This window comes from Mauremys mutica, chromosome 14 (genome assembly GCF_020497125.1).
Source record: "Mauremys mutica isolate MM-2020 ecotype Southern chromosome 14, ASM2049712v1, whole genome shotgun sequence".
Lineage (NCBI taxonomy): Eukaryota > Metazoa > Chordata > Testudines > Geoemydidae > Mauremys > Mauremys mutica.
In genome coordinates, this window is record NC_059085.1 from 8,893,496 (window position 1) to 8,921,038 (window position 27,543).

The 27,543-nt window shown below is 46.9% G+C and overlaps 1 protein-coding gene across 4 annotated transcripts; it reads right to left on the minus strand.

Annotated features, from left to right (window-relative positions):
- Positions 1–27,325, minus strand: KATNB1 (katanin regulatory subunit B1). Of its 4 annotated transcripts, none has more exons than XM_044987361.1 (20): positions 27,218–27,325; positions 24,439–24,741; positions 21,377–21,507; positions 17,362–17,479; positions 14,770–14,870; positions 14,109–14,150; positions 11,196–11,279; positions 9,854–9,969; positions 9,269–9,340; positions 8,870–9,020; positions 7,747–7,934; positions 7,490–7,620; positions 6,581–6,631; positions 6,296–6,372; positions 5,599–5,718; positions 4,223–4,372; positions 3,684–3,760; positions 3,114–3,188; positions 1,976–2,092; positions 1–1,284 (listed from the first exon to the last, which is right to left on the minus strand). In XM_044987361.1, the coding sequence occupies exons 2-20, from the start codon at positions 24,476–24,478 to the stop codon at positions 1,152–1,154; spliced, it is 1,974 nt and encodes a 657-aa protein (XP_044843296.1). In that variant the 5' UTR covers positions 24,479–24,741; positions 27,218–27,325; the 3' UTR covers positions 1–1,151. The 4 variants fall into 4 exon arrangements, with proteins under 4 accessions (XP_044843296.1, XP_044843295.1, XP_044843297.1 ...); XM_044987360.1 differs by lacking the exon at positions 27,218–27,325 and adding an exon at positions 27,105–27,198; XM_044987362.1 differs by lacking the exon at positions 27,218–27,325 and adding an exon at positions 26,089–26,232.
- Between the last annotated feature and the right edge of the window lie 218 nt (positions 27,326–27,543).

The following is a 27,543-nucleotide window of genomic DNA, read 5'->3' on the forward strand; positions in this document are numbered from 1 at the left end:
TAAGTTACAAATCTTTTAATAAAATTCATTATAAGTTAATTTCCTGAACAGCAGGCTCCAGTGTATGAATGGTGGGGAGGGAGCCCTCAGCACAGGAGCCTCCTTCCCTACAGGAAAGAAGCAAGAATGGACAACGGTTCTGACAGTCATTTATTGAAAAATCTCTAAGAGTCCAATGGGTGTAGCAAGAGGTTGGTCTGTGTCCATTTGCCTCTCACCCACTCGCACCCTCCCAGCTCAAAACCCCTCCCAAAGGCAAAAACACAGGGCAAGTCCTGGCTAAGTCCCATTTACAAACAGATCATGTCGGCCCCATCCCCACCTACTCCTAGTTCGATTTTAACATAACTAAAGCTACACAGCCCAGAGCCACCAACAGGGATCTTAAGAACCCCCCTTATCAGGCAGGCTGCAAGACAGCCTCCCCTGGAAATGGGGCCTTGAGACGTCAGGGGCGACACCAGCAGGACTAGTGCTGAGAGATGTCCTGGCTCAAACCCTCTGTAACAATTCACCAAGGAAGGGGCCGGTCCCAAATGCCAGTAGAAAAGCACTAGCCATGTCCATGCCCTAGGAAAGGGGCACTCTGCCCAGAGCCAGCTCTTCTGCAGTGCTGCACTGGCAATACCCAAGCAGATGGAAACTCCTGGAAAAGGGATTCCATCGCTCATCTCACTGTGAAGGGAAAAACAGAGCAGGCCTTCAGGTCCAGACTCAAGTGTTCCAGCTGGTCTGATCCACAGCCTCTCCATGGCTGGAGTGGTCACGTAACAAGTGTGCTGATGATGAGTATGGGCGTGAGAGAAGGCAGATTCTGAACCCCACCCCGGGAAGACAGTCTAGCAGAGAAAGAGCTGGGTAAAAGTTCTATGGAGAGCTGAACTTCAGTTTGCTCCACATAAGAACCGTAGAAAGGTGTGAGCTCTGCTGCAGCATCCTCGTCCAGCCAGGCCCCTCCCACACGTAGGGCAGACACCTCCAATCAGGTTTTCAATCCAGCTCCTAAGGCACCAGAGGTGGGGCAGGCAGCCGGCTAGCCAGTGGGGACCTCAGTTCCCTGCTGTGATCTGGGGAACAGGGATGGACACGGAGTGAGACAGATGGAACTAAGTGAACCTGTGTGTTTGCATGTGTGGAGGAGGAGGCAGCTGTCACTCAAAGACAGCCATGAGGAGGTGAAGCTCACGGAAGGCACTGCCATGGCGGCCGCTCAGTCCAGACTTGTTCTTTATGATATTGCTGATATTCTTCAGCTGCTTGTAACACAGTTTGCACTTATGGAGCCTGTAAAGGAAGAAGATGGACAGGGCATGAATCCATGGCAAGCACTCACTGGGATTCCTGTGGATATGTGATGGGGAGGAGGAGGAACGCCTGCCGCTCTGAGGCTAGAAGAGAGAGAAATATCAATGGGTCTGTGCGGGTAGATGTCTGGAATTCTATCGATGCTATGAGCCAAGAGCTCTTTTTCTGCTGGTTTCCTCCCGCCAAGGGAGCCGGTCTGCGATGTAAGGAGGTGCCATTTCTACAGAGCCACTTTTCAAAGAAAAACTGCACTTTAAATGAGGAATGCTACAAACCCAATTTCAGGTGGAAGCCAGTTGTGTGCTGTCACGTAAGGAATACAGCCTTAAAGGACAGTGGCTGTTTGGTATTCTACAGATGCTCCCGGAGTAGCAGGACACGGCACGTTGGGGGAAGAAAGTAGTAGTCCAAGTGCCTGAATTTGCTTCTCAGGCCTGGTCCTTCACCCCCTCACACCAGGTGCTGCACATACAGTGCTGCAGGCGAAGGGGGAGGAATACCCTGCATAGCTCTGCAGCAATCCCTCTAACTCCATAAGCAAGACTGATGGGGCTGGGAGAGAGTCCATCCAGCCCCTAACCAGCCCAAGGAAAAAATCAGCAGGACGCCATGACATCAGGAAAGGGCTCGTATGGCAGGAGGAGGTGTGGCAGCGGCTAGGGTGCCTTACCTCTCTTCTCTTGTGATGTCCACCCCAACAGACGGCGGTGCAGCAAGGATGTCGGTGATCAGTGGCAGGAATCTCTGGAGAATCAGCTTTAAGGAGGTGCAGCCAGTCTGTACGTAACTGACACACAGACACAGAGGGTCAGATGTCACTTGACTTTCACTCCCATATTTACACCACCTGGCTGAACGTGTCTTACAGCTCACTCACCAACTTAGCGACCTGAGGTTGGTGTCCTCAAACAAACCTCCCCAGCCTGTATGAAAGACCCCCCCGGGGAAGAAAGGCTAAGAAGGAAGGAGACAGGAAAGCAACAGCTGGGCCTAATAGCAGACAAATGATGAGGCAAACTATGCTCACAGCCTCAGAGACTCTGACATTTGACCCCTGCTCGGCAAACTTCTGTTCAAGCACAGAAACGTTCTGCCTCAGGACTCAATCTCCATGAAACCCACTAATACTCATGGCTGATAGTAAAAGCCAGAAGTCATTCCTTGAGGGACATCTTGCATTTCTTTACTGTGCATCTACGAAGTACACAGGATCTTCAAGATGACTCAGAGGCTGCCTCATGATCGGTTCCCTGGTCCAGGTCCATAGTATCTGGAGCACCTTGCTGTCTTGGTTCCCTTCCTACTTATCCAAGTGCTCCTGTTCTGTGACTAAACATTTCAACCAGTGTCCTACATGCTCAACTCCAATTCATTCCTTCGACTATCTCCTCTCCGAACCGTGGTTATAAATTCCAGGTGGAGTATTCCAAACAAAAATACAAATCTTTGGTCCCTTCAGTTTTTGAAGCCCAACTATTCTTCCTCAACCTCATCCCTGTCTCTGAATAGCTACCTTCAATTCAAAATATCTAGAACAATCTGCTGCTCTCAATGTCCTTTTTGTAGTGGGTAACAACTCCCACCCCAAGCAAACCCTATCCCCCAAGTTTCTTGGTTTCCCTGTGCTCCTCCTGACCTTTAGCCACTGCACCCCTCTTCCAGATGCTGTATCTATGCAGAACTGTATCCTGCATGGTTTTCTGGTATTTTCTTTACTGATCAGCTATGTAATACCCAGGGAAATTCATCTAAGAATGCTACTATCCACCTGCTTGTCCTCCAAGGAGGTAGCTTCCTGGACACCTCACCTTTCATATTTGCTTTGAAGGAGCTTCTCTATCTGAGGCAGGATTATAGTACACAGATCCAGTTTCCAGAGAGACCTGGAAAGAAAAGAACACACTCCACGAGAACTGGAGACAAGCCTCAGGGGACTGTCTGATTCAACACAAACAATGCATTCAGACCTAAAAACTCAGCCACTTCAGCCTGCGCTTTGCTGACTGAGTTCACTCACTCCACCTTGTGATGGAAAGTGGCATAATAGCAGCTCTGGTCATTTCTGGCTGGATTTCTGAAGAACTGGCTGAAGTTTTTCTACAAGACATTCATTTTCCTGAGGAAACCTTAACTGTGAACAATGAAGGCACTGCAAGAATCAGTGCCAAAGACCTGATCACTAGCGTTGCAGGCTCAAAGAGGTGGCTAAAATGCATTTGCTCTTACACTGGTGGGGTACAGACGTGCCATATGCCCAACATAGGAGATGAGTGGATGTTAGGATATGTCTAGTCAATATCAGATAAAGCAACCGTATTACATAGAAGGTACCTACTGGACACATCCTTACACAGATGCAATAGCTGCAAAGTACTCACGCTTTCTGGTTGACAATGTTCAGTAGGTCCACTATAACAGAGAGATCATTGATGGCCACAGCAGAATCCACAGATGTCTGAGACAAGGGGAGAGGAGGTAGAGAAAAGTTACTGTGAGGCTTACACTAACAGACCCCATGTAATCGTTATGAGAATCACTTTCTAAATAGCAGGCACAGGGACATGGTAATAGAGTAGAGAAGTGCATCCTGCCACTAGCCATCCTAACCCTTTCAGCCTCACACCCACTGATTCACACAAGGGTCCCTATGCAGGAAACAGAAAAGCTCACAGCTACTCTAGTTCCAGTCTCAGCCACACTACAGTTCATTCCGCATTTCTTTTGAATCATATAAAAAGAATGAAACAGCACACCAAGGTGCAACGGTAGGAACCGATGCTTGGATATCTTCCTGTAATCGGGGGTTCAGAGCCATTTCTGCACAAACTGAGATGGCCTGTCCAATTGCTCTCCTACCTCCACCCAACAGAGTAAAGTCTGACCTGTCCCTAAACTCCAGTAAGTCCCACTTCCTTGCCTTGATGTCACCAGTGGTCCATATCGCTCGCACTGTGTCCAGGTTCTTGTGGCGGCTGGTGAGCACCACACACATAGTCTCATGGCCCTTACGGATCTGGGACATGGCTTCCTCATCCACTATCTCGCATTGGCTTTGGTTTTTCACAGCCTGTAGGTACAGAGAGAGAGAAAACACCAACTGACTAGTGATAGCATAACAAGATGCTCTGGTCTGAGACTGTGGGAAGTGGGTAAAGAGGAGCCTTCTTAGGTCTAATCCTGCTTCCCTTGGCAGTAGGAATATGGACTATATGAGAATGAATCTCAGTGTAACCGAGTCTGACCTTTCTGGCAGCATAAGGACATGGTAAAGAATTCATATTCTTCAAGTCTGGATTTTTTTTCCTCAGCGAGTTTTACGCACAAACTGAACACAGCTAGTAAAAGCTAGACCTGGGAGAGAAATGGGAGTCTTTCTGGTGGAATTTTTCACAAGAAAAAGTCTTTATTGAAAATTTTCAGCTGGAAAACATTGATTTCCCACAGGAAAGTCCAAAGTGAACATTTTAAAATAATTTTTTTATTCTGTTTCATATTCAAATATTTCAGTTTGTTTCTTTCAAACAGAAAAGTGTTTGTTTTAATTTTCAATGTGTTTGCCCCACCCTCTCCCCACATTGGAAAAAAAGGAAGAGAGCGTGGTAACTATCTTTCACGCCTTTTTACAAATTAACAGTGGGTGGGTTTCCCAGCTCACAAGCCTTAGAAAACAGTTACAAAAAGCTGGAAAGGAAAAAAAAAATCCCCACAAATTTTTGCTGTCAGTTTGTTTTCAAACAAACCCCATTTCCAATAAAAAAAAATTTCAATCACAAAATATTCAACCAACCCGATCCATTGTCACTTGTCTTCTATTTGGACTGTAAGCTCCTTGGGGCAGGGACTTTTTGTTCTTTATTTGTACAGCAGCTAGCACCATGGGGTCCTGGGCAATCACAACCAATCGCTTGTCAGTGGTGAGAGGGTCCCTTGAGTGATAACGTGTGAGCAGAGGGAGGGCGAGACCTGTGGTGTCCTCTGAGGACTCCTTCAATGATCTGAAACACAGGCTCATGGAATCTTCCCTGGAGCAGTGATTATTTTTCAGTATGAAGAGCCCAACTGCAGAGGTGCCCCACATCCCAACTCAGTCTCACAGGGTTTGTCCCCTCTGTTCTTTTTTTAGTGGTCTAAGCCAAGGCTGAACATAAGCAAACCCTGTAGTATGTGTGGTCAGAGATGGCACCAATACTACCTCCTAACTGAGCACAACCAATCCAGGCCAACAGCACTGCTATCCCTTGCTCCCAAACCACCTGCTTAACTCTCCTGCTTCAGAACAAGCTAGTTACTTACTGGCAGAAAGTCAGAGGCCTTCAGCCCAATGGGCGCATTCCTGGCTGCAGGAATCACTGATGGCTCTGCTCTGGTCACAGGCGTTGAGGAGGCTATTGGTGGCCTCTGAACCAGGTCAGGCTGCAGGAGAAAGTGAAACAGAAGTTACAGCAGCAATGTTCTGCCTCTTCCCTCACCCACTTTCTTCTGGAACAATCTCAAGTTTGCTGACATGGCAGAGAGAGACAGAGAAACTCTGAGGCGTGTTGTGAGGCTTAATTAACGATTGTGAAGAGCATGGAGATACTCCACTGAAAGGCATTAGGACTGCCTGAATGTGAGTGAAGAGACCCCATCCCGTGGGGCTCAATTAATCTTCAGATACAAAGAAGCCACAGTCTAAGAAGCCCGTGAAATTTGACAGCTGTTTCTCTTCAGTGCACACTGGGGTTTTGAGGCGTCAGACACGACTAGAACTGTGGAAACAGAATTAAAGTAGCAGAGTCAAAATCTGCTTGTAAAGGGATCTGATCTGGCCTCCAGCTCTACACCTGGACCTGCCCAGATCAGAGTTTTCCCCCTTACTGGTCTCCACTGACGTGCACTGGAGGAACTGGCGTGATTAGCAACATGCCAGAATCTCCAGTGCTTGGAATTCACTGGGAATGGGGGTGTTGAAAGATACTAATAAGATACTAATGGCTCACACAGTACGTACATTTTCTTGGTTTGGCAATGGGGTCTGAATGTCCACAACTTGGCTGGGCTTTGCTGCTTCCTTTACGATGACAGGCTCTGGAGTAAGGTAAGGAAGGGGAAGAGGGAAAACAGTCACACTCTATCCCTTTCAGGAGAAGCTTTCAGCAGAGGCTCAACATGATTCAAGTGTCTGAGTACAGGTCATGTGTCTCTCTGGTCAAGGAGCATCCTGTTGAAACAGCCACCTGCCCCCCGATTCCAATCCCACCCTCACCCAGCATTCAGATGGACAGTCCCAACTCACCATCCTCAGGAGGGGCTGGGAAGGGCTCACTCTTTCGTGGTGGAGTTCGAGCTACAAAAAGGGGAAAAAAGAAAGACAAGGCCACAGATTAGCAAAGAGCAGCCTTGGGACTGGTGTAACTCACAACAACTAAGCAGATAGGACAGTTACTGACACTGCAGACTGGCTTATCTCCTCTTGAGCTTAAATGTTGTTATTGTTGGGTTTCAACTGAAGGTTTGCAGCCACTGTGGCTGTGAGGAGCAAAACAGACCAATACGTTCCCGTAATTCAGAAGGAGTGAAGTGCAGAGTCAGGCAACATGCTGGCAAATCAATTAGATTAGTGAAGCAGAAAGACGTATAAAAAGATAAGGGATTATTAATTATACCAGTAAGGAAGTTAATATAACTCCTTTTACTATATCTTAGACATCATATATAATTTTAACCTGTTACTGGCCTTCTAAATGGTCAAAGCTGGGCTTTGGAGTAGACACTTAACCTACCCACCTTAAATGGGAGGCCTTGGAAACTATGGGGTTTGTGTGGTACTGTGCCTAATGCCATAATTCTAAGTGAAAAGAGATAACTCACATTCCAGTGCTCTGTCTTGATCTGACCAGAAAGGCATCCCGCTCAAGATGGAGCGGGTGGCTTCTGGGCGATACCTCTGTATTGCAAACGAGAGGCTGCAATTTGCTTCCCCATATGCTAGTTAGATACAGCCTTCTAGTAAGTTGCCAATGTAGCCCTTGGTTCAGAGTCCCGTGTTAAAGAATTTTAAATAGAGGTTTTCTGAACTCCAAATAGTCACAGGCTGTGCCAATTAGCCAAAGATCACCCCTTCCCCCTAGAGCTGATTAATTCTCAAGCCCCCAAACCCTGACCTTGCTACCACCCGAAAAGCAGAACAGAATCTTGTACTAACTGATGGAATTCTTGGGCTGGAAGATCTCCTTGTAATCCTCTGGATTCTGGATCTCAGCCTTTGATTCCTTCTCATCCCGGTCATCTTCACTGCTGGGACTGCGCCTCTCGCTCTCCGAATTGTGCTTCACTCTGCCAATAAGAGAGACCCAGTCAGAAGCAGACTGGCAGGGTATGTTTGAGAGAAAGAGCACTAAGTTCTCTGCTCCTTCCAACAAAGCATTTAGAACTGTGAAGCCCCATCAGATTCTTCCTTACCTTTGGGGCTTGCTACAGGTAGTTGATGGCCTGTCATAGATGCGACGAAGGGAGGATCCTGTGGGGGTGGGCTGAGCCAGAGGCCTATCATCTTTGATCGGTCCATGAAGACCAGAGCCAGACTTTGTGACTCTGCTGAGGTCCACAACGAACGAAGAGACTGTACTCTGAGAGACGGAAACCCCTATCTGCCGAGAACAAGAGTAAGGCAACTTGTTAGGAGTCCAGCATAGTGTTAGCCCCTCTAAGCCGTGGTCCCATGGACTGGTTTCTTCTCCTTTAAATCAGTTACATAACTTGTTTTGAATGGCTTCTCTGTGGTGTTATCCCAAAATAGTGACCAGAAGGGCCTTCAGCAACTGGGAGTGTAAGCAAGGTATGGAAGAATCTTCCAGGGAAAGTTACTGAGAATGTGTCACAGGGCATCAATTAACAGATCAGATACTGGATAAAGCAAACAGAAAAAGGACACTGTGTATATGCCAAATGGCTGCACTAGTGAAAGAGAGAAGCAGCTTGGCAGCGGGGCTAGTGAATGGGAGTGGAACTCAGGAAACCTAGGTCCAATTCATGGCTCTGCCAGTATGTCACTGTGAGACTTAGAGCTGGTCATGTTACCTCACCACCTTATTCTCACTCTACCTGTTAGATGGGATAGAAAGGCCACTACTCCGACGTGTTCCTTCATGATGGTTGTCTGCATACAGTCATGCTCTTGGCACTGGAGCTCAAACCTTGCTAGCTAGCACCCTCCATGGGGCCACATGCTCACGGTATCAAATATCCGAGCTCCAGGGTGCAAAAGGGACTGGAGCCCCAACTACCACCCATTTGTTCCTCAGGAAGCCAGAGAGACTTGGAGTGGGGTAAGAGGGAGCAGCATGTGGAACTACACAAGCAACGATCCGAGGAGAAATTAATGCTGCCCCACCCACACGTATCCGTCGCTCTGGGATCTGCTGAGGAGCACTGTGCAAGCGTTAAGACTGACCATGGCCAGCTGTGAGCTGTGGCAGTTGAACATGTAGAAGTCTGTAGAAGTCAGAGACCCAGTAAGCAACCCAGGGAATTTTTATTTAGTATTTCTGAGACTCTTCTCTCCATTTCACGAAGGGGAACTCACCAGCTGGTTGTTGCAGATAGATAAGTCAGCCACTTTTCCCCAGGTCACCAAGACCACATCAAAGCAGCGCTCAGGCTCCCAGCCATACACACGCAGCGAATCCTGGTAGCCGCTATACAAGCAGCAGCCATCTGGGTTGAAAAGAACACACCTGGAAAAGGAAAGAGACCAAGATTCATCCAAGACTTTACTAACTCATCTAGTCTTTGAAGGACACCGGGGCTGAACACCTGACTTCACCAGAACACCGTGGACAAGTGTCTTAACTGCCCTGGAGCCTCAACCTCGGCAGCATGAACTTTCCTTAGCAAAGTGTCCAGTTAGTGAGAACTCGGCCCTTTAACTAGACCAAACCCTCATGCTCGCTACCTAACGCACTATGGTGCAAGTATAACGCACCTGACAGGAGTGGCCTCTTCTTCAATGCAGCTCACCACTTGAAACTTCTCCAAATCCCAGAATCTGACTGTCCTGTAAGCACAAAGAATGAAAGGAAAGAATAACTGTACATCTCCTTGGAAGTCTGCTGTATTCTAGCAAGCAGACTGACTCAGATCGTTGTAATAGTATGTGACAGTATTTTCTACCGCAGTTTATTGCTATGTGCTAATGATGAACCCTACAGTAGGTAATGCTAGAGCAGAATTTGGATCCAGCCACTGATGCAAAGGGATATGCTTATTGGCTCCATAGGTATCTAGCACTGACCCAAAGCCATAGATGACTCAGTGGGGAAAGGCTGCCTGCTGTGGCTGCATTAGCGTGCGACTCAGAAGTCTGGCTTGTTGATTCCTAGTATGACAGAAGTTGCTACTAGATTGTGGGAGAACATGGTAGGATCTGCACGGCATCATACCACACCTGCAATCTGCAGTGCAACTGTCCAGCTCCTCCAGTGGTGGGAATGTCACACCCCCTACATGAACAGCAATGCTCCCAGGAGCTGATGCATAAACTTTCTGCTTTTTCTTTCCCTGCATGTACCTGTCAGCGCTGCCGGAGGCCAAAAGGTATTCATTGGGATGGAACTCAACAACGTTTACTGGGCCTGTATGTCCTGTAAACTCGAACATTATCTTCCCAGCCGCCAGATCCCACAGCTGGAAGAAGGAAAGAACAGTCAGGCTCTAGAGAGGATTTGTCTACCCTGGATTGTTCTTCACTGGAAATCTGCTAACCCACAAGCCTGCCTCTGGCACGTAGTGACCAGGGCCATGAGGGTTATTTCCAGTTTTGTTTTTATTTGGAGATTTGTCAAAGAACCTCTATCACTGTTGGAGACTGGCAAGAAAATACAGTGGTGCTAAAGGAGGTTTCAGTAGCTAAAATACTATTTTTTTTAAAGGTATGATGTGTTATGTTATTCTACCTGCAGGGATAAACTTTTCACATCATCTAGTCTTCACTTATAAATCCTGGGTGCAATGACTGACCAGCTCATTTGAACTGAGGTTGAAAATGAAGCCAGCTTCTTGCCCAGAGCCCTCCATACCACAGAAGAAATGGAAGAGTTGCTGCTAGAACAGATACTTCACTGAATTCTCTCTCTCTGCATTCGGCAAGTTGGAGTTGTGTCCCTGACAGCTCTTTGGAGAGTGCACGTGCTTAACCATTCAACTGGCTGAGCTTTCATTTTCAGCCTCAGGTTCAACTCACCTGGCAGTCAATGTACCCTCAACCTTTCGATGCAGGACACCGCTTTGCCTGGTGGACAGTAAGGAATTATATTTCATGTAGCCACATCTCATTTCTGGCTGTTTTGAACTGTTGGACAAGTGTCCCTGCATAGAGACTTACCCTATGAAGCTAAGGGCTCACATCACTGCAAAGTGAGCTGGAGTGGGTGGGGGAGAGAACTGGCAATGCAAATTAAAGAACAGCAGTCTGCAGAAGAGAAGAGTGAGCAGGGATTTGATAGCAGCCTTCTACTATCTGAAGGGGGGTTCCAAAAAGGATGGAGCTCGGCTGTTGTCAGTGGTGGCAGATGACAGAACAAGGAGCAATGGTCTCAAGTTGCAGTGGGGGAGGTCTAGGTTGAATATTCGGAAACACTGTTTCACTAGGAGGGTGGTGAAGCACTGGAATGGGTTACCTAGGGAGGTGGTGGAATCTCCTTCCTTACAGGTTTTTAAGGTCAGGCTTGACAAAGCCCTGGCTGGGATGATTTAGTTGGTGTTGGTCCTGCTTTGAGAAGGATTGAACTAGATGACCTCCTGAGGTCTCTTCCAACCCAAATATTCTATGATTCTATGAACAGTACCCCTGCCCTTCCACATGCTACAAGGAGTAACGGCTCTTGCCATGCTCTTGATAATGAATACCATACCTTTACAGTGTGATCATCTGAAGCGGACGCTAACCACTTCCCATCAGGACTAAATCGGAGACACCTAACTGCTTGCGTGTGACCCTAAAAAAAACAACCACATACAGCTTGCAATGGCTTTGCACCTTCATTGAGCCCTTAGGAGGAAATCCTAGTTTCCTTTTCCATTTTATACTGTGCTTGTAACAAAATGAAATCAAGTAACGGTTATTAAAATTTGAAAAACTCCACAGCTCACGTGGAAGGTCCCTGTGTGACTTTATCTAATTAGAATACGATCATGCAACTTATTGTTGCTACCACTGTTATATAATTGCAACAAATCTTATACAAAGTGTGACACATGGCCAGAAAGGGTTAAGCATCCTGACGGATAAATGACCCAGATTCAACCTTTAGAGACATGTCAGAAAAGTATGTGAATGGTAATTAGGGCCATTCCATGTTAGATAGGCAAGAACTTTGAAATGCAAACCTGGAGGTGATACTAATTGTATGTTCGTACTTATATCTTGTCAGATGTTAGCCAGATAAACAGACAGTTCCTGTCTGTCACTATAGCTATTGATTCAGAGATCAAAAGGACATGTTAACATTTAAACGAATTATAAACATAGTGTGATAAATGAAGTGTGGGGGGGGAGGAGGTAGCTTCCGTTTATGAACACCCAGCCAGCTAGTTAGCTATAAAATCCCTCTTGGTGACTGTTCTCTATTTGCTTTACCTGTAAAGAGTTAAAAAGTGACTGCATGCATAGGTAAAAGGAAGGGAGTGGACACCTGACCAAAAGAGTTAATGGGAGGGCTAGAACTTTTTAAAATTGGGGAAAAAAACCCAAAACCTTTCCCTTTGTCTGTCTGTTGTTCTCCAAAGAGAGCAGAGATGGGGCTAAAGCTGTGCTGTAAGAAGCTGTGAACCAGGTATGAAAAATCACCAGATCATACCTAGAACGACTTTGTATGAAACCGCAGCTATGTAAGTAGATCAGGAAATGTCTAGAAAGTCACTATGAGGTTATTTCTTTTATTTCTGTAAGGCTTGTGGACTCCTCTGTGCTAACCCCCAAATGCTTTTGTTTTGCTGGTAACCATTAAGCTGGACCTCAAGAAAACCATTCTTGGTGCTTAATTATGATATTTGCTCTTTTTAAATCTAGCAATAGCCTAAGTTCTAGATGTATTTTCTTTCTTTTTGTTTTTAATAAAATTTACCTTTTTTAAGAAAGGATTGTTTTTTTGTGTCCTAAGAGGTTTGTGCATGTTTCATCAGCTGGTGGCAACAGCTGATTTCCTTTGTTTTCTTTCTCAGCTCTTCCCTGGAGGGGGAGTGAAAGGGCTTGAGGGTACCCCACAGGGAGGAATTCCCAAGTGCGCCTTCCTGGGTTCAAAGAGTTTTTTTGCATTTGTGTGGTGGCAGCGTTTACCAAGTCAAGGTCAGAAAAAAGCTGTAACCTTGGGAGTTTAATACAAGCCTGGAGTGGCCAGTATTAATTTTTAGAATCCTTGTGGGCCCCCACCTTCTGCACTCGAAGTGCCAGAGTGGGGAATCAGCCCTGACACATAGGAATATCACTGTATTCATCTCTCTTTCAAATGTACAGACGCCCCCCAACTTATGCAAGCGTTCCGTTCCGGAACACCTTGCGTAAGTCAAATTTTGCGTAAATCAGGAACATATACAAAAAAAAAGCGCTTGCGGATTTGCGTAAGTCGGGTTTGCGTAACCCGGGGAGCATCTGTATAGCAAATCATCTGCAAATGGTGGAAAAACAGGCAACTGCCTTATGTTAATCCATATAGCTAATTATTGGTGATGCTTAGGAAATAGATTTATTTCAAAGTATCCACAATTGCCTACTGTTTGCCTAAGAACTCCAAACTGTCAAGGAAGACCTGGAACCGTACAACAATGTTTGGGGTCCTGATCCTTTTTATCTCAGACCTGCTTGATGCTTCATGCAGAGGAAGCTTAAGCCAAAAGGCTGATATCTCCAGTCCTAACCTGGATTCACCCTGAATATGAACATTGGATTATAACCCATGAACCAATTCTGAAAGAACTCTTTGCAACTACAAAGCTCACCATCTCTACTATGAATCTGATCGCAGAACTGTACTCATGTCTGTATGTATACTGATCTTTTAACTAATACTCTCTCTTCTCTTTTTTAATACATTTTAGTTTAGTTAATAAGAATTGGCTGTATGCACATATTTGGGTAAGATCTGGAATATTCAATAACTTGACAGATAATGTGTCCAATCCTTTGGGATTGGTAGAACTTTCTTATATGATGAATAAGATTTTCAGTAATACTCAGCATATTTGACTTGGGCGTCTGGGTAGAGGCCTAAGGCTGGGTGGCTTTAAGGGAACTGTTTTTGGATTCTGGGTAACCAGTGAGGTATTATAGAAGCTGTTCCGTGCTGGTTTGATAAATCTAAGTATTGGAATATCCACCAGCTTTGGGGATTTGTTTGCCCCATTCTTTGCAGTTCACCCTAATTGAGTAACTCCAGTGTGGCTCCCTGGGACCCCGGTCATACCCTGCAGAACACGAAGAATTCAACAGTCTCCAGCAGAAGGGCAATGCATCAGTTTACTATGAATAAGAATGCATCACTCCACTGCGCACACACTCATGGGATGCTCTGGAAGCACCACTGACATCGACAGCACATAGTACATTTACTTTTATGCTAACCATTTCTTGCAGCTTCTCTATTCAATCAGGCTCTGTACACGTGGTCAGGCCATTTATCATCATTGCATGGACTTCACAAGTCACATCAGTCCAATTTCCAATACCAAGGGATTACTAAATTAATTCTAGGTGATCCTGTCTCGATTCCTGCATAAATCAGAAGAATCTCCTCTCCCCCTCCCCCAAATGATAGTGAAGCACCCCTTACCTTGTACCTGAAGACACAGCCTTTTCTTCTTACATCCCAGAGCTACAGGAAAGAGAAACAAAAAACGTGCTTAGAACCACAGCTATGAAGGACCCTGAAAGTCCTAACAGAATGACAGGTCTCCCTACTACAGAGCCCATAAACACTGTAGAATGGTGACGGGACAGGTACCCAGCAGCTAAAGGGGCTGCTAAAACACAAGCCCATGCAAGGTATATTTCTTTACCCTTCCCTCCGCCTGCCCAGGTAGGAATGGCATAAGTCAAGATGCAACTTTAAGTGTTTGGTGAGACAGACTGCTGGCAAGACATTTCATACCATGAAAGCTAAATACTTACGGCCAAATGCAGACCTGCTATAAGCAGGTGTAGCTCCACTGATTCAATGTAATCACACTGGCTTACATCAGATTTAATTTGGCATCTAACACCAAGAGGCTTGAGAAATAAACCATAAACCATAAGAGATGAACCAGACTCTCATTATTAGGATAAATTTCAGCTATAAGAATACAAGCGGAAATTTCACACCTCCTTATACACATGCAACTGATACTTTACAAACCTCCAACATGACAATCTTTTTTGCTGCCAAAACAATCCCGGCACTCCGACAATGCACAGCGGCTACAGAGAGTACTTCCGGAAAAGACCGGCCTTACCTTGATGTTAGTGTCCAGGGACCCCGAAGCTACAAAGCTTCCAAACGGATGGAAATCAAGGCTGCAGATATTTGCTTTGTGGCCCATTAACGTACGAAGAACTGGAAAGAGATAAGTAGCATAGAGAGGGAGGAAAAACCCATTAGTCAGCACTAATTTTCCCACAGACAATCCACAAGTCCAGCCATGCTGCTTCCTACCATTAAACACACACTGCTATTGTATACTGGCCATTCTGTACACGGCTTATTCATCTATGTACCGTGACAGATATGGCAATTTCCTGCGATATCTTTTGGAGACCTTACTGAATCAAGTTTAAGCATGTTTGGGGGCATCGTATTAAATAAATGGTTTGTGTATTATTGTGGGCCGGGACTGCACGTAATCTCTATCTACGGGGGACATGGAATGGTTATGAACTTCAGAGGACTATACTGGGGTGGCCACACTTACTGGCCCTCCAAGTCACATATGACAATCTTCAGAAGTTCGAGAGCCAGGGTGCACCTGCCAGGGCTCAGGGCTTCAGCCCCATGGCACCTGCCAGGGCTCAAGGCTTCAGCCCCATGGCACCTGCCAGGGCTCAAGGCTTCAGCCCCATGGCAGCTGAAGCCCTGAGCCCCGGCAAGTGATGTTTGGAGGGGGGCATGTGGAGTCATGTGCCTCTCCCCCATTTTTGCCAGGGTTTGATGATGGTGCTCAGTCACATTGTGCTGCCGGGCCCCCTTGCTGCACAGCAGCTGCTGGAGCTGTCAAGCTGGGAGCTGTGGCTGTGGGGAGAGGCAGCAGCAGGGAGCTGCAGGGAGAGCCACTGCTTTTGCTACTGCCTCTTCCTGTGGAACTAAAGCAGCGGCACCTCCTGGCAGCTCCCAGCTGTTTGCCGCTGCCTCGCCCCAAGGAGCTTACATCTGGAAGCTGCAGGAAGGGGACGCTGAGGGTAAGAGGGGGGTGCGACTCAAGCTGTTGGGGGGAGGGGGAACCTTTAAATTCTGGCCTCCCCACCCCTGCTCTCAGCAGGCACCAGCCATCCCTAGCAGAAGCCTGTAGCCCCACCACCTCACAGCAAGGCAGAGGCCCTGAGCTCCCTCTCCCACTCTGGTAGGCGGAGAATGGGGGGCATGGGAGACTCAGCGAGACACACTTCAACTGCAGAAGAGCCACATGTGGTTCACGAGCTGCAGTTTGGCCATCCTTGGATTATACTAAACAATGTGCCAGACAAGAATGGACGTTTGGGACAGACAGTTTGCCTGTGGAGTCGAATACAAATTCCCCATCTCTGTTTATGCAAACACCCAGCCTTTTGAAGTGGTGCCCTGAGGAGGGGACCATTGTCTGCTGATTATCTGTTCCAGGAGTCTCAAGATCAAAGGCCCAAGCTGCATAAAGAGAAGACTGATCTATTCACAGGTGTGCTAGTTTCGAGCTAAGGCTATTTAAGTTTGTCCGCACAGAACCACGGCCTGGTGGGGTTTGAAGGACTGACTCGTCCCAGAGCCCTTGCTGGAGCTGGGGGTGATGTTTGGCACCTATTAGCATGTAGGTTCTTTTGTTGTTTTTAATATGTTTTCTCTAATGCTTTCATCATAAGAATAAATGTGCTGGTCTAGAAAGGGCTGGTAATTTATAATTGCTAGCAATGAGAGCTGCTCATAGCCTTCGGCAAAATAGTAAAGCGGTAACATTGGCCTGCTTGGGCAGTCTAGTTTGCTGGGCATATCACAGAATAGGCAGGGAACTGTACAACCCGGAAAACCCCCAGTCAGGAGAGGAGAAACACATGGGTCTTTGCCCAAGAGAAGCGACAGCTGAGGAGCTGGGAGCCTAGAGTGGGCTCCATGGTGCACCGGGGTGGATGAATGCAGGTGCAGTTCCTCTGGATTCTGACATGTACATCACTTCACAGAAATGCTTTTGAGGCTACTTCAGCTAAACAAAGAAACTGTACTAAATGGACTGTTCCAGGGAGCCTGCTTTACACTGCAACGCAGTTCGCAAACGTTAATGCAAGCCACAAGAAGATACATAGAGGGGAAACAGGAAAAATACATTTCTTGGCTGAGAAGTTCAAGTGACACTTCATTGGCTATAATCTTAACTTTTTATTTAGAAAACGGGCCCTCAATTAACTAGACTCAAGAGCATGACTTCCACCATCAGTGCTCTAATAATGTACCATGTTTCATCTATTGCAGATTCCTGGCACGTGTTCGACAACGATGACTTGTACATGAACTTGACAGAAATGCACAGGCCCAAACCTCCAGCCTCTTCAATCTGAGACTATGTACATTCACACAAACACTGTGTGTACACTTATAACTGGTCAAATTCATACGTGCATTATGCAGCTTCAGTAGAACATCACTCCAAAGCATTCTAACACCACCATTGGTTTTGAGCTGAAGAAAACACTATCTGTTGATAAGGGCCCATCCAGGTTTTTGACCTTCCTAGTCAGGACCTCTCCAGGTCAGTGGGGATATGTGGCACAGGGATTTCCCACAAGTTTATACCACTCTGCTGTGCTCACACATGAAGCACCACTGCTGACTTAAATGGAAGATGCAAAGGAGAATGGAAACCTACTTTTGGCAGCTTCCAGGTCCCAAACTCGAATGGACCCTGATTGGGATCCTGCAACAATGAGCTCTTCATTTGTATTGATCCTCACACTCTCCACTGGTGTTGTATGGCCTGTCAAACTCTGCAAGGAAAGTCAACAGTAGCAGTCAGCAGATTGGAGGTGCAAATCTGAAAAGTCCTATGCTGGCACATGGTATTATCCTGCAACTGGTCTGGCACACTATTTTGCAACAGACAGGACCTCCTAACTGCACAGCCAATTTGGCTGGTCCTCCCCCGTCGGCTCTCAGTGTGGTATCCCATTCTAAGATGCATTGTCTCCCCCAGCCCCTGCCGAGTACTGCCGGTATCATGCTGCGTGCATATCCTCCAAGCACTCTCTCTCTTGCTGAGGCATTATGAGATAGTTGCCCAGATTGTTCTCAGAACGCGCCGATACAAACACGGGTAGTCAAGCGGTAGGTGTGGATGTACAAATTAGGCCAGCACACGCATATGCAGTGAAAAATATGCTGTATAGACACAACTAGACCGGGTTTGTTGTAAATGAGTCAGATGAGTGTCATGAACTGGTTACAAAACCACAGCTGTCCTTATAGCATAAGCAGGACTATTTGAAAGCCTTCTCACAAGCAAAGAAGTACACGTTACTAGCCAGCGTCGGCTGCCACACCAACAGGGCTACAATAGTACTGCAGCATTAGCTTGATGCACCATGCAACAATTATACAGTGCCTTTCATCCTCAAAGATCTGAAAGTGCTCACTAAAACTTGACTGTATAGATATTGTGCAATAGATAACCATTTATGACACAGGCATTTTAACTAAAATACGTAATACAAAAATACAGAGTTGTTCCAATAATCAAATTAATATGTGCATAATAATTAATCAATAATGTGCTGTTATAGGTATTTTAGTACCATTAAGCGATGTTTATTATTACTAACTCTCCTTTATTTATCCTTAGAATGGCTCCCTTGAATAATTCAATCCAGCTTTCTGCACCCTTCACATTTATTAAAGTAACACCAGGGAGTGACAAGTTAAAACCCACCTGGATCTTTCTGCAGTTTTTGCTTGGGATTGTTTTTCTGTAATATTGTAACTGTTAATGTTTTGTGTGCAACAGAGAACTCGGACTCAAATCAGGTCAAATCAAAGCTGTAAATCACTTGCCTCCCCTCTCAGGAGGGTACAGGAGGGTACTGGGGGTCCTTGCAAATCAAGTACTAAAGGTGAACTTCAAAGCAAACAAAAATCCCGTTGAGGACGTCTTTATACACCATAAAGCAGTAAAATCACAGCGATTCCCCTGCCCCCATCAAATAAAACCCATGTTTTGTTTTTTAAAACACTAGAAATACTAGGTTCTCACTTCTCTCTCTTCCCTGGAAAACCCAGGCAAATGTCTAGAAGCCTGGGTGGTAACATCACAGCAGTCCAAAACTAGCACTGCAGTTCTCTCTGCCCTCGAGGGGCGAAGAGATGCTGAATCTTATGTCCCTGCTGACTACACTGAAACCAGTGCTCTGGTTTCACACTGCTCTGCCATCACCATGCAGCTCCTCCAGAGACATTGCAAAAGCCTATGGGAAGGAAACAGCACTGCCAATAAGGGGTAGAGATTTCTTGTATCTACTTAGTCCTCTTCACATTTCCTGAGAGATGCCAGTTCAAGTGATTGGGGTGGGTGTGTGTCTGAAATGAAGTGAAAACTTTCTTTTTCCATCTTTCTCAACTCAACTCTCCTATCACACCAAGTGTCTAGCCCACCCCCCACATCCAAATCAAACATCAAAGCAGGATGCAGCACAGATGAATGCTAGCCGCCTTTATAATTGGCATGTACTTAACATCATTTCATATTATTGTGGTAGCTTTACTCTTATTATAGTGCATTTGAACGTGCTGCACACAGCTTCTCCCTGCCCAGCGTATGGCCAAATCAGCACAATATCCCGACACAGCTTTATGCAGAGTCAAATGTTGGTCAGCCGTAGGTATGATGCAACTGGGAGCGCAGCCTGGCCTAGGATGTGCCCCAATTCCAGGGTGCAAACCTCACCACCCTGAATATTAATCTGTAAAACAAACCTATCATAAAACTAAGCCTTTAATAGTTTGCAACCCTGTAATAGGTGCATGCTGCAAATACCAGCAAGCCCAATATGTATTGTCTGAGCAAATGCTAGGGCTGATGTTAAAGGTAGTCAGACATGCTGGATTGCCCTTGTTTTGAGAGACAGTTCCCATCAGTCACTTAGTAGGATTTTGTTCCTACTTCACTGGAAACAAGACTCTGGTCATCCTGCACTCAGTAGCACTGATGTGCTATGAGCTAGGGATATCTTTTCCCCCAACCCAATCCCACAGCCACTACTCAGCTGCTCCACAGAGAGAAGTGCTGTCTGCCCTCTCACTGAACACGAGACACAAAACCAAGAACTGTGCAGGGGCAGGAGCGCTGCTTTCTCCAAACACTCCCCCCCGGTCATAAAGATCTTCAAGCATTCAGTGGGAAACTCCTTGGACCTGCCCAGGCCTGTCTTCAATGGGAGGACAAGGAAGGAACCAGTGCTAAGGTACCTTTTAAAACCTTTTTGAGTCAAGCCAGTGCTAGACTGGTGGGAAAGAGAGAAGATGGAGGGTAAAGGAGCTGAAGTGGAAAATCAAGAGGAAGGAGAACAGAAGAGTGACGGATGAAGAGGAGCGATAAAATAGGTAATATTTTGGAGAGAAGACTGGAGGAGGAGGGGACAAGCATAAAGAAGAAAAATTGAGTAGAGGACAAAGAAGAAATGGCTACAATGGAGAGGGATGAAAGAATTAGGTATCAGAGGAGTAGCCATGTTAGTCTGTATCCACAAAAACAATGAGAAGTCTGGTGGCACCTTAAAGCCTAACAGATTTATTTGGGCATAAGCTTTCCTGGGTAAAAAACCCACTTCTTCAGATGCATGGAGTGAAAATTACAGATGCAGGCATAAATCTGAAGAAGTGGGTTTTTTACCCACAAAAGCTTATGCCCAAATAAATGTTAGTCTTTAAGGTGGCACTGGACTTCTCGAAAGAATTAAGAATTACAAGTTTAATTTGGGGGCAAATGAGAAAAACTATAGGGACACAGAAAGAGGTCATCTTATTGCCCACCCCATATATTCAGCCAACTGTGAACTCCTCCTGCTCCTACCACCTCACTGAATGGATATCACTTACTAGGGACCCAGATTTATCTCTGCTCCCCACACAGCTGCTGATCTCCCCAATATGAATTAATAAATCAAGATAATAGGATAATAGAAAAATTTACATGTTGAAGAAATTAATTATTTCCATTTCTTTTTTAAATGTCACTCGTTTTAGACCAGGGGTCGGCAACCTCTGGCACGCGGCTCGTCAGGGTAAGCACCCTGGCGGGCTGGGCCACTTTGTTTACCTGCCACATCGGCAGGTTCTGCGGACCGCGACTCCCACTGGCCACGGTTTGCCATCCCAGGCCAATGGGGGTGGTGGGAAGCCGCGGCCAGCACATCCCTCGCCCGCGCCGTTTACCGCCGCCCCCATTGGCCTGGGATGACGAACCGTGGCCAGTAGGAGCCACAGTGCACCGAACCTGCTGACGCCGCAGGTAAACAAACTGGCCCAGCCCAGGGTGCTTACCATGGTGAGCCGTGTGAAAGAGGTTGCCGACCTGTTTTACACCCTTGTCATCTTTGGAGGTCTCTGTCACACAGTCAGGCCGTAGCAGGGCACGGGAAGAGAGCTATAGCTGGTTCAGAGTCATGTGAGCTGAAGGGACAAAGCCATTTTCGAACTGTGTGCGGCCCACCAAAGCTAGCTTACTGCGTGTGTGTCCCAATATAGCTTTGTAGCACTCCAAAGCAGACGAGAGGGGTTGGTAAAACCTAGTTGGGGGATTTATGACACTGCCAGACTCTCTCTCGCTCTCACTATGCCAACTGCCTCCTCCCCCAACCTACCCACAAGCAAATAAAAAAACAGCCAACTCTTACTATGATGCAGTTGGGCTTGTTAACCGACCATATATTGACCCGACAGTCCTCTCCACCAGTTGCCAGCAGCCGACCTGAACTTTTGCCCAGAACCAGCGAGGACACATTGCTGCTGTGAGCTGTGATCTCTTCTGCACAAGATAAAGCAAACAAACAGTCACAACAAGTATTTTTACTATACACAATTCCTCTCCTGAAAGACTAGTAATCCTCACTCTACAGAAAGACTTCCCAGTTTTCACTGGGCAAATTGCAGTAACTTAGAGTTCAGATAAGAAGCCACACTACTTACTTATCTTGTTTGCAGCAGCCCTCTTGGCCCTATCTGCTACACTTGGTGACATGTGCCAATGAGCCTTCATCATCCCACTCTAGTCTCAATGTGGTTCACAGTGACTATCTTATCTTACTAATAGTCACTCAGTAGCTTTGAAAAGGAGAATTTGCTTGCATCCAGCACACTCTTACAGAAGCTAATTTATCATCTGTACCTGTGTGAACTCTCCTGGAAAGATGAATGGTCTCCGAAGTTGGCATGGTACGAAGCAGCTGCCGATCATTTAGAGAAAGGCTCCCTTATATTGTTCTGGACAGTAGCAAAAGTTAAGACTGTCCTATCTGAGTCAAACTGGCAGGTTTGCAGTAGCACAGTGTGCTACCTTGCAGAGAAAATAAGACTCAGCACCTGGAAAGGGTGGAGCTCCCTTCTACTTGAGTTTTGTCAGAGACTTTGCCTATATTCTCAGCATGTAATGTGGGTGAAGCAGAATAATACGTTAGTTTGGGGGCAGTGACAAAAGATGTCCCTATTGGAGGGATGGACACAAATATGCTTTAGAGGGTTGAATAAGGAAGTAGAATTAAAAAGGTGGGTTTTTTTTTTAAAGTAGCTTTTCATAAAGGCTGGGGGAGAAGATAGCCCCAATACCCCAGTGGACTCTGGAGAAGTCCCACTATAAACAGCCAGATTGGCATTTGTTTTACATTAAGGGGCACTTTAAAATGCACCCAAATTGTTAAGTTTTTGTCAAATGCATTTACCAATTCCTTGATATCACAGCTAAAAAGTTCTTATCTTTTAAAGACCACTAGATTTGTATATGAAATGGTTACAAAACATTTGTAAAAATGCTAGCTAATAACCAATCCAGCCTTCGTTCTGATAACTGGGTGTGAAGCGGCTCATTTATAGTAAGTGACAATAATATTCCAAGACTTTAGAAGGCAGGAATAATTACATACTCTTTGATCTGAGGATCTCAAAGCACTTTACAGAAAGCAAAACCACATAACTTTCACATTAGCTAGAGAAACATCTTTCATGTTACAATTGTAATTAGGTTATTAATTAAATGAGAAAGGGACATTTGCTGAGGATGTACTTGCAGTTTAATGAAAGACCAATATTCTACATGACAATACTAAACCAGAGCATGTGTCAACACATTAAATTCAAAGTCACATACAATATTAGTTATATAAATCCTCCTTTGGTATTAAGGGACCAATAGTGACTATTTAAGATTGGATGGTGCAAGTGCTGAATGTTGTTGTGAAATGTGAATATTCGCAACACCTCCCTTTATCTTTTATTAATAATTTATTACAGTGTTTAAAGAGTTATTGCTGAAGCATTCAACCCTCTGACTATAAATGCCAGATTGTAATTTTATGCCAACATTAAAACACTGGTAGCAGAACCCTCACTCTTTGAAGTACTGATTTCCCAAAGTCCACAAACCCTTTCATAAAATGCTCTCTCATTAGCTACTACACATCGGCTCAGCAACCTTTAAGCCCCTAATTATCCTGGCTACATCTTTTTCCTAGCACTTGAATGATTACTACTCTGAAGATGGAGCTAAAATGAAGTAGGACATAGTGATATTAAAGATCAACAGCACAGGCACAGTTGCCGAATGAAATGGGATTGTGAGTTGAAACTGACCAAGTGCTGTCTTTTCCAGGAATCTGTGAACTTCAGCTTTTTTTGGGGGGTGGAGGGGAAACAGATGGGAAGTAAGAAAAATATTTTTCTGCTTGTGAAAATATGAACAGAAGCACCAACTGATGCCAGGCATACAGTAAGGGAAGGTGCTATATAGCCTTTGATTGTATATAGCAGTTAACTCTATTAATATAGTTCTATCAAACATACAGCAACCCAGACAGGCAACATTCTCACTAATCCAGTTCTGGGCCTCAAATAGTCAGCCTAGAATGCACATTTGTGGACAATCAGCTACTTCTACTTGTTCTATTGATCCTCTGACACCTCACAAAAAATTGCAACATCTGCAGAAGAAGCATTTTTCTGTGTTTCTCTTTTTGACATTTAGGAGCTGTTTTGCCACTCTCTTTCTTTGGAGAAAAGATCAATTAAAAATAGAAGTTTACTACCTCTCATGAATCTTTTATGCTGAAGCCAGAGACATAACCAAGAGAAAAGGACATACAGGTCTTGTAATGATCTCACCACCCTTCCTGCAGTGATCCAAGAACCTACTGTACCTATAGCAATGGTAGAGGCAGCAATACAGAGCAATCCAAAAAGAATACTGATATTAAACAAGTGGAACACTCCAAGGCAGGTTTGGCTTTATAAGAGTTCCAACCTGTTCACTAGCTGTTCTTATATTATATTAGAGAATTAGCAGGTTGTTACAGCCCTGAAATTTAGAGAAAGAGAGAGATTTAATGACCAAAAAACCCTCAGACAATAGGAATTGAAGACAGAAAGGAGGACGCCCTATCATCATCGTCGCAAATCCCAAAGGAACATACCCCCTACATCGATCTCTAGCTATGTCCTTACGTCACTCCGGCTGGATGTTCAGAGAATGCCCTATGACTTTCCATAGTTCTCTCTCTCTCTCCCCCTCCATCCACAAACAGACCACTGAATTTTAAGAGAGTGCTCTTTGTCACATTAGAAAGGGAGGGGGCTGTTCCGTGGGGAAATTTCATTCATACCACAAGCTAGAACAAGAGGCCTCTCCTTCCCCCATTTTCAAACAGAGAAATCTAATGAAGGACAAGAGAACACTATGAAAGACACTCACGCAGCTTCCAAGATGTCTTGGTGGCAACAGAAGCTGCCATTTCCTTATTCAGTTCTTTTCTGATGGCCACTGAAAAAGTGCCCCCTTTCCTTCCAACAAAGGTTCACTTTGCTGAATTGTGTGGGGCTCAACCCCCCAGGCCTCAGTTTCTGCTGTTTGATCTGTTCAGACACATTCAGGCTAATGAAATTCCTTTCAAAATGCTTATTCAATTGTATCCAGAACAGTGGTCAGTTTCCTCCAATCAACAGGCCAGATCTTGAGTTCTGATTTAGTCTTGATCCAGATCACTGTGATATTTGCCTGGAGGGAGAAAAAAAAGAAAAAAAGAATCTTAATGTTTATGGCATTGTCTTGTGATACCACTAAGTCAGGACAGCAGGTGCATAGTTCAGTGCATAGAACTAGACCCTGGCCTTTCGCAAAGCCCAAGCTCATAAGCTGGAAAAGTACGCTCCCCTGGCTGACACCCTCAGAGCGAAGGGCTATGAGGTGCAGATGGATGCCCTGATCATCGGACCCCTGCGCGCTTGGGACCCCTGCAACGAGCGTGTGCTGTGGACCTGCGGGATCGGTCGACGCTATGCACGGCTCATGGGGCGCCTCATGGTCTCAGACACCATCCGACGGTCCAGGGACATCTACACCAAACACATCGCCAGCCACCGACAGTACCAGGAGCTGTGAGCCAGAGTGACATCGTGCATCGACTACGAGAAAGGGACCGAGAGACTTTTTCCATTGGACCATATGAACTGGAACTGTAAAGTCACTAAACGTTTAATCTCACCACATGAGGGTCAATCCATCCTCATCATCATATCCACTCATTATACTCCACACCTGAACACAGCCATTATATGAACAACATACTCTCATACCTCAATGTCTGTACTTTGACCTATTAACCTTTTACCCCCAATCAGGGATATTGCAGATTATGTATTCCTTATGCCATCCAATCTTAAACCGAACTTTGCACCCTTTGAAAACCTGTATGTTGTTCCCTGATAACCAGAAACTTCTACGCTTAAACTCTGTACCATTCACTTGTTTTAAACATCATCTTAATAAAAATTTTAAATTCATCTATTTGTTCTGCTTGTCACAGCACCTAGCACAATGGAGTCCTGGTACTGCTATGGCAATACAAATAATAAATATGTAATTATTTAATTATTATAAGTGAGGAAAGTCATCAAAGCCTGTTCTAGTGTAGCCTAAAGAGTATGGAATGGTTGCCTATATGACCGCTTCCCATCTCTCAGCTTTCAACAACGAAAGCAAAACAAGGCTCAATTCAATAAGATTATCACAGGCCTAATCAGGGTTATTCATACACTAATGATTACTATTAAAATAATTAGAACAGTTCAATGGCTAGGTCCTGCAGATGTTTACAAATCAGTGTAACTAGCACAAGGGAAGAAGCTTACTAGGCAACCACTTATCTTAATAGGTCACCCAAAAGTTTCCCCAACACACTGAGTCAAGTTCTACTCCACCTTTACTAGGAAGCCACTGCTGTTAAGCAAGTGAGTTTCAAACCCCTGAGTTGTCACTCAAGCCCCGTGCGGAAACAGAACGAAGGCGGCAGCTTTTCCTGGTCATTGCTAACATAGGATCCTTGCGGCAGAGCAGCATCCTCACCCTAGCATCTACCGCCTGCCGGCTCCTCTCTGGCGGGGCTCAGGAGAGCATGTTTACAAGCCTCCCCTCGGCCAAGGGTGCCAGGGAGGGCAGCGTGCTAAGAATCGCCCTCCTCCTGGTGACTCCCTGCGACAGCCCGTCCGCGCCAGCAGCCCCCAGACCCCTCACTGGGGGAGGAGCCACCTCTACCGCTTCCCCCAATAGCTCCGCACGGATCCCCTTGCGGGGCCTGGGCACCTGGCGGGCCCATAGCCCAGCTCCCTCCCCCTCGTTCTTCTGACTGCGGGAACCAGCCCCTGGACACATCCCCCGCCACCCACCCAGGGGAGGGGTGAACGAACGCCACCCCCCCTCCCCCCCGTCCCCGCCCCCGGCTGTCGGGGGAAGGCGGGTCCCCCCCACACTGGGCCCCGGCCGGGGGAGGGGAGAACGAGGGTCCCCCCCCCGCTCTGGGCCCCGGCTGGGGGAGGGGAGAACGAGGGTCCCCCCCCCCCGCTCTGGGCCCCCGGCTGGGGGAGGGGAGAACGAGGGTCCCCCCCAACACGCTCTGGGCCCCCGGCTGGGGGAGGGGAGAACGAGGGTCCCCCCCCGCTCTGGGCCCCCGGCCGGGGGAGGGGAGAACGAGGGTCCCCCCCCCACTGGGCCCCGGCTGGGGGAGGGGAGAACGAGGGTCCCCCCCCCCCGCGCTGGGCCCCCGGCTGGGGGAGGGGAGAACGAGGGTCCCCCCCAACACGCTCTGGGCCCCCGGCCGGGGGAGGGGAGAACGAGGGTCCCCCCCCCACTGGGCCCCGGCTGGGGGAGGGGAGAACGAGGGTTCCCCCCCCCCCGCTCTGGGCCCGTGGCACCGGGGCCCGGCTCAGAACCGCTCGAGACGTGGGGCCCGTGAGGGGAACGGGACCCCCTCGAGGGGAACGGGACCCCCTCAGCCCCCCCCCCGCGGTCTGGGGCTCCCCGTTCACACCTCCGGCAGCCGGAGTGCGGGGGAAGGACCCGACTCCACTCCCGCCCCCTCCTACCTGCAGCGGCTCCTAGACCCGCTCCGCCTTCCAGCCCCGACCCCCCGGCTGCTCCCATCCCCCACCCTGATTGGCCCCTGCCTGACAACCGGGCCCTCACCCTCACAACAAACCTCGGGCCTGGCCCCGCCCCCACGCGGCCTTCGCCGAATCGCACGCGCCGCCTGCATCCGGGCCCACCCGCTCCGCGGCAGTCTCGCCAATCAGAGCAGCCCATTATCCCCGCCGTTCTTTAGCCGCCCCTCTCCGGTCACACTGACCAATCACCAAACACGAAGTGGGTCAAAGCCCGCCCATAAGGATGAGCTCTACCAATGACAGGTCGGTTGGTCGCCTTAGCAACCGCGGAATTCCTGGCCACTCACAGCGCGTCTTGCTGGCTGAGCCCCTACTAGGTAACCAATAGAGAGGGAGAGAGAGAGACCCAGCGGGGTGGTGT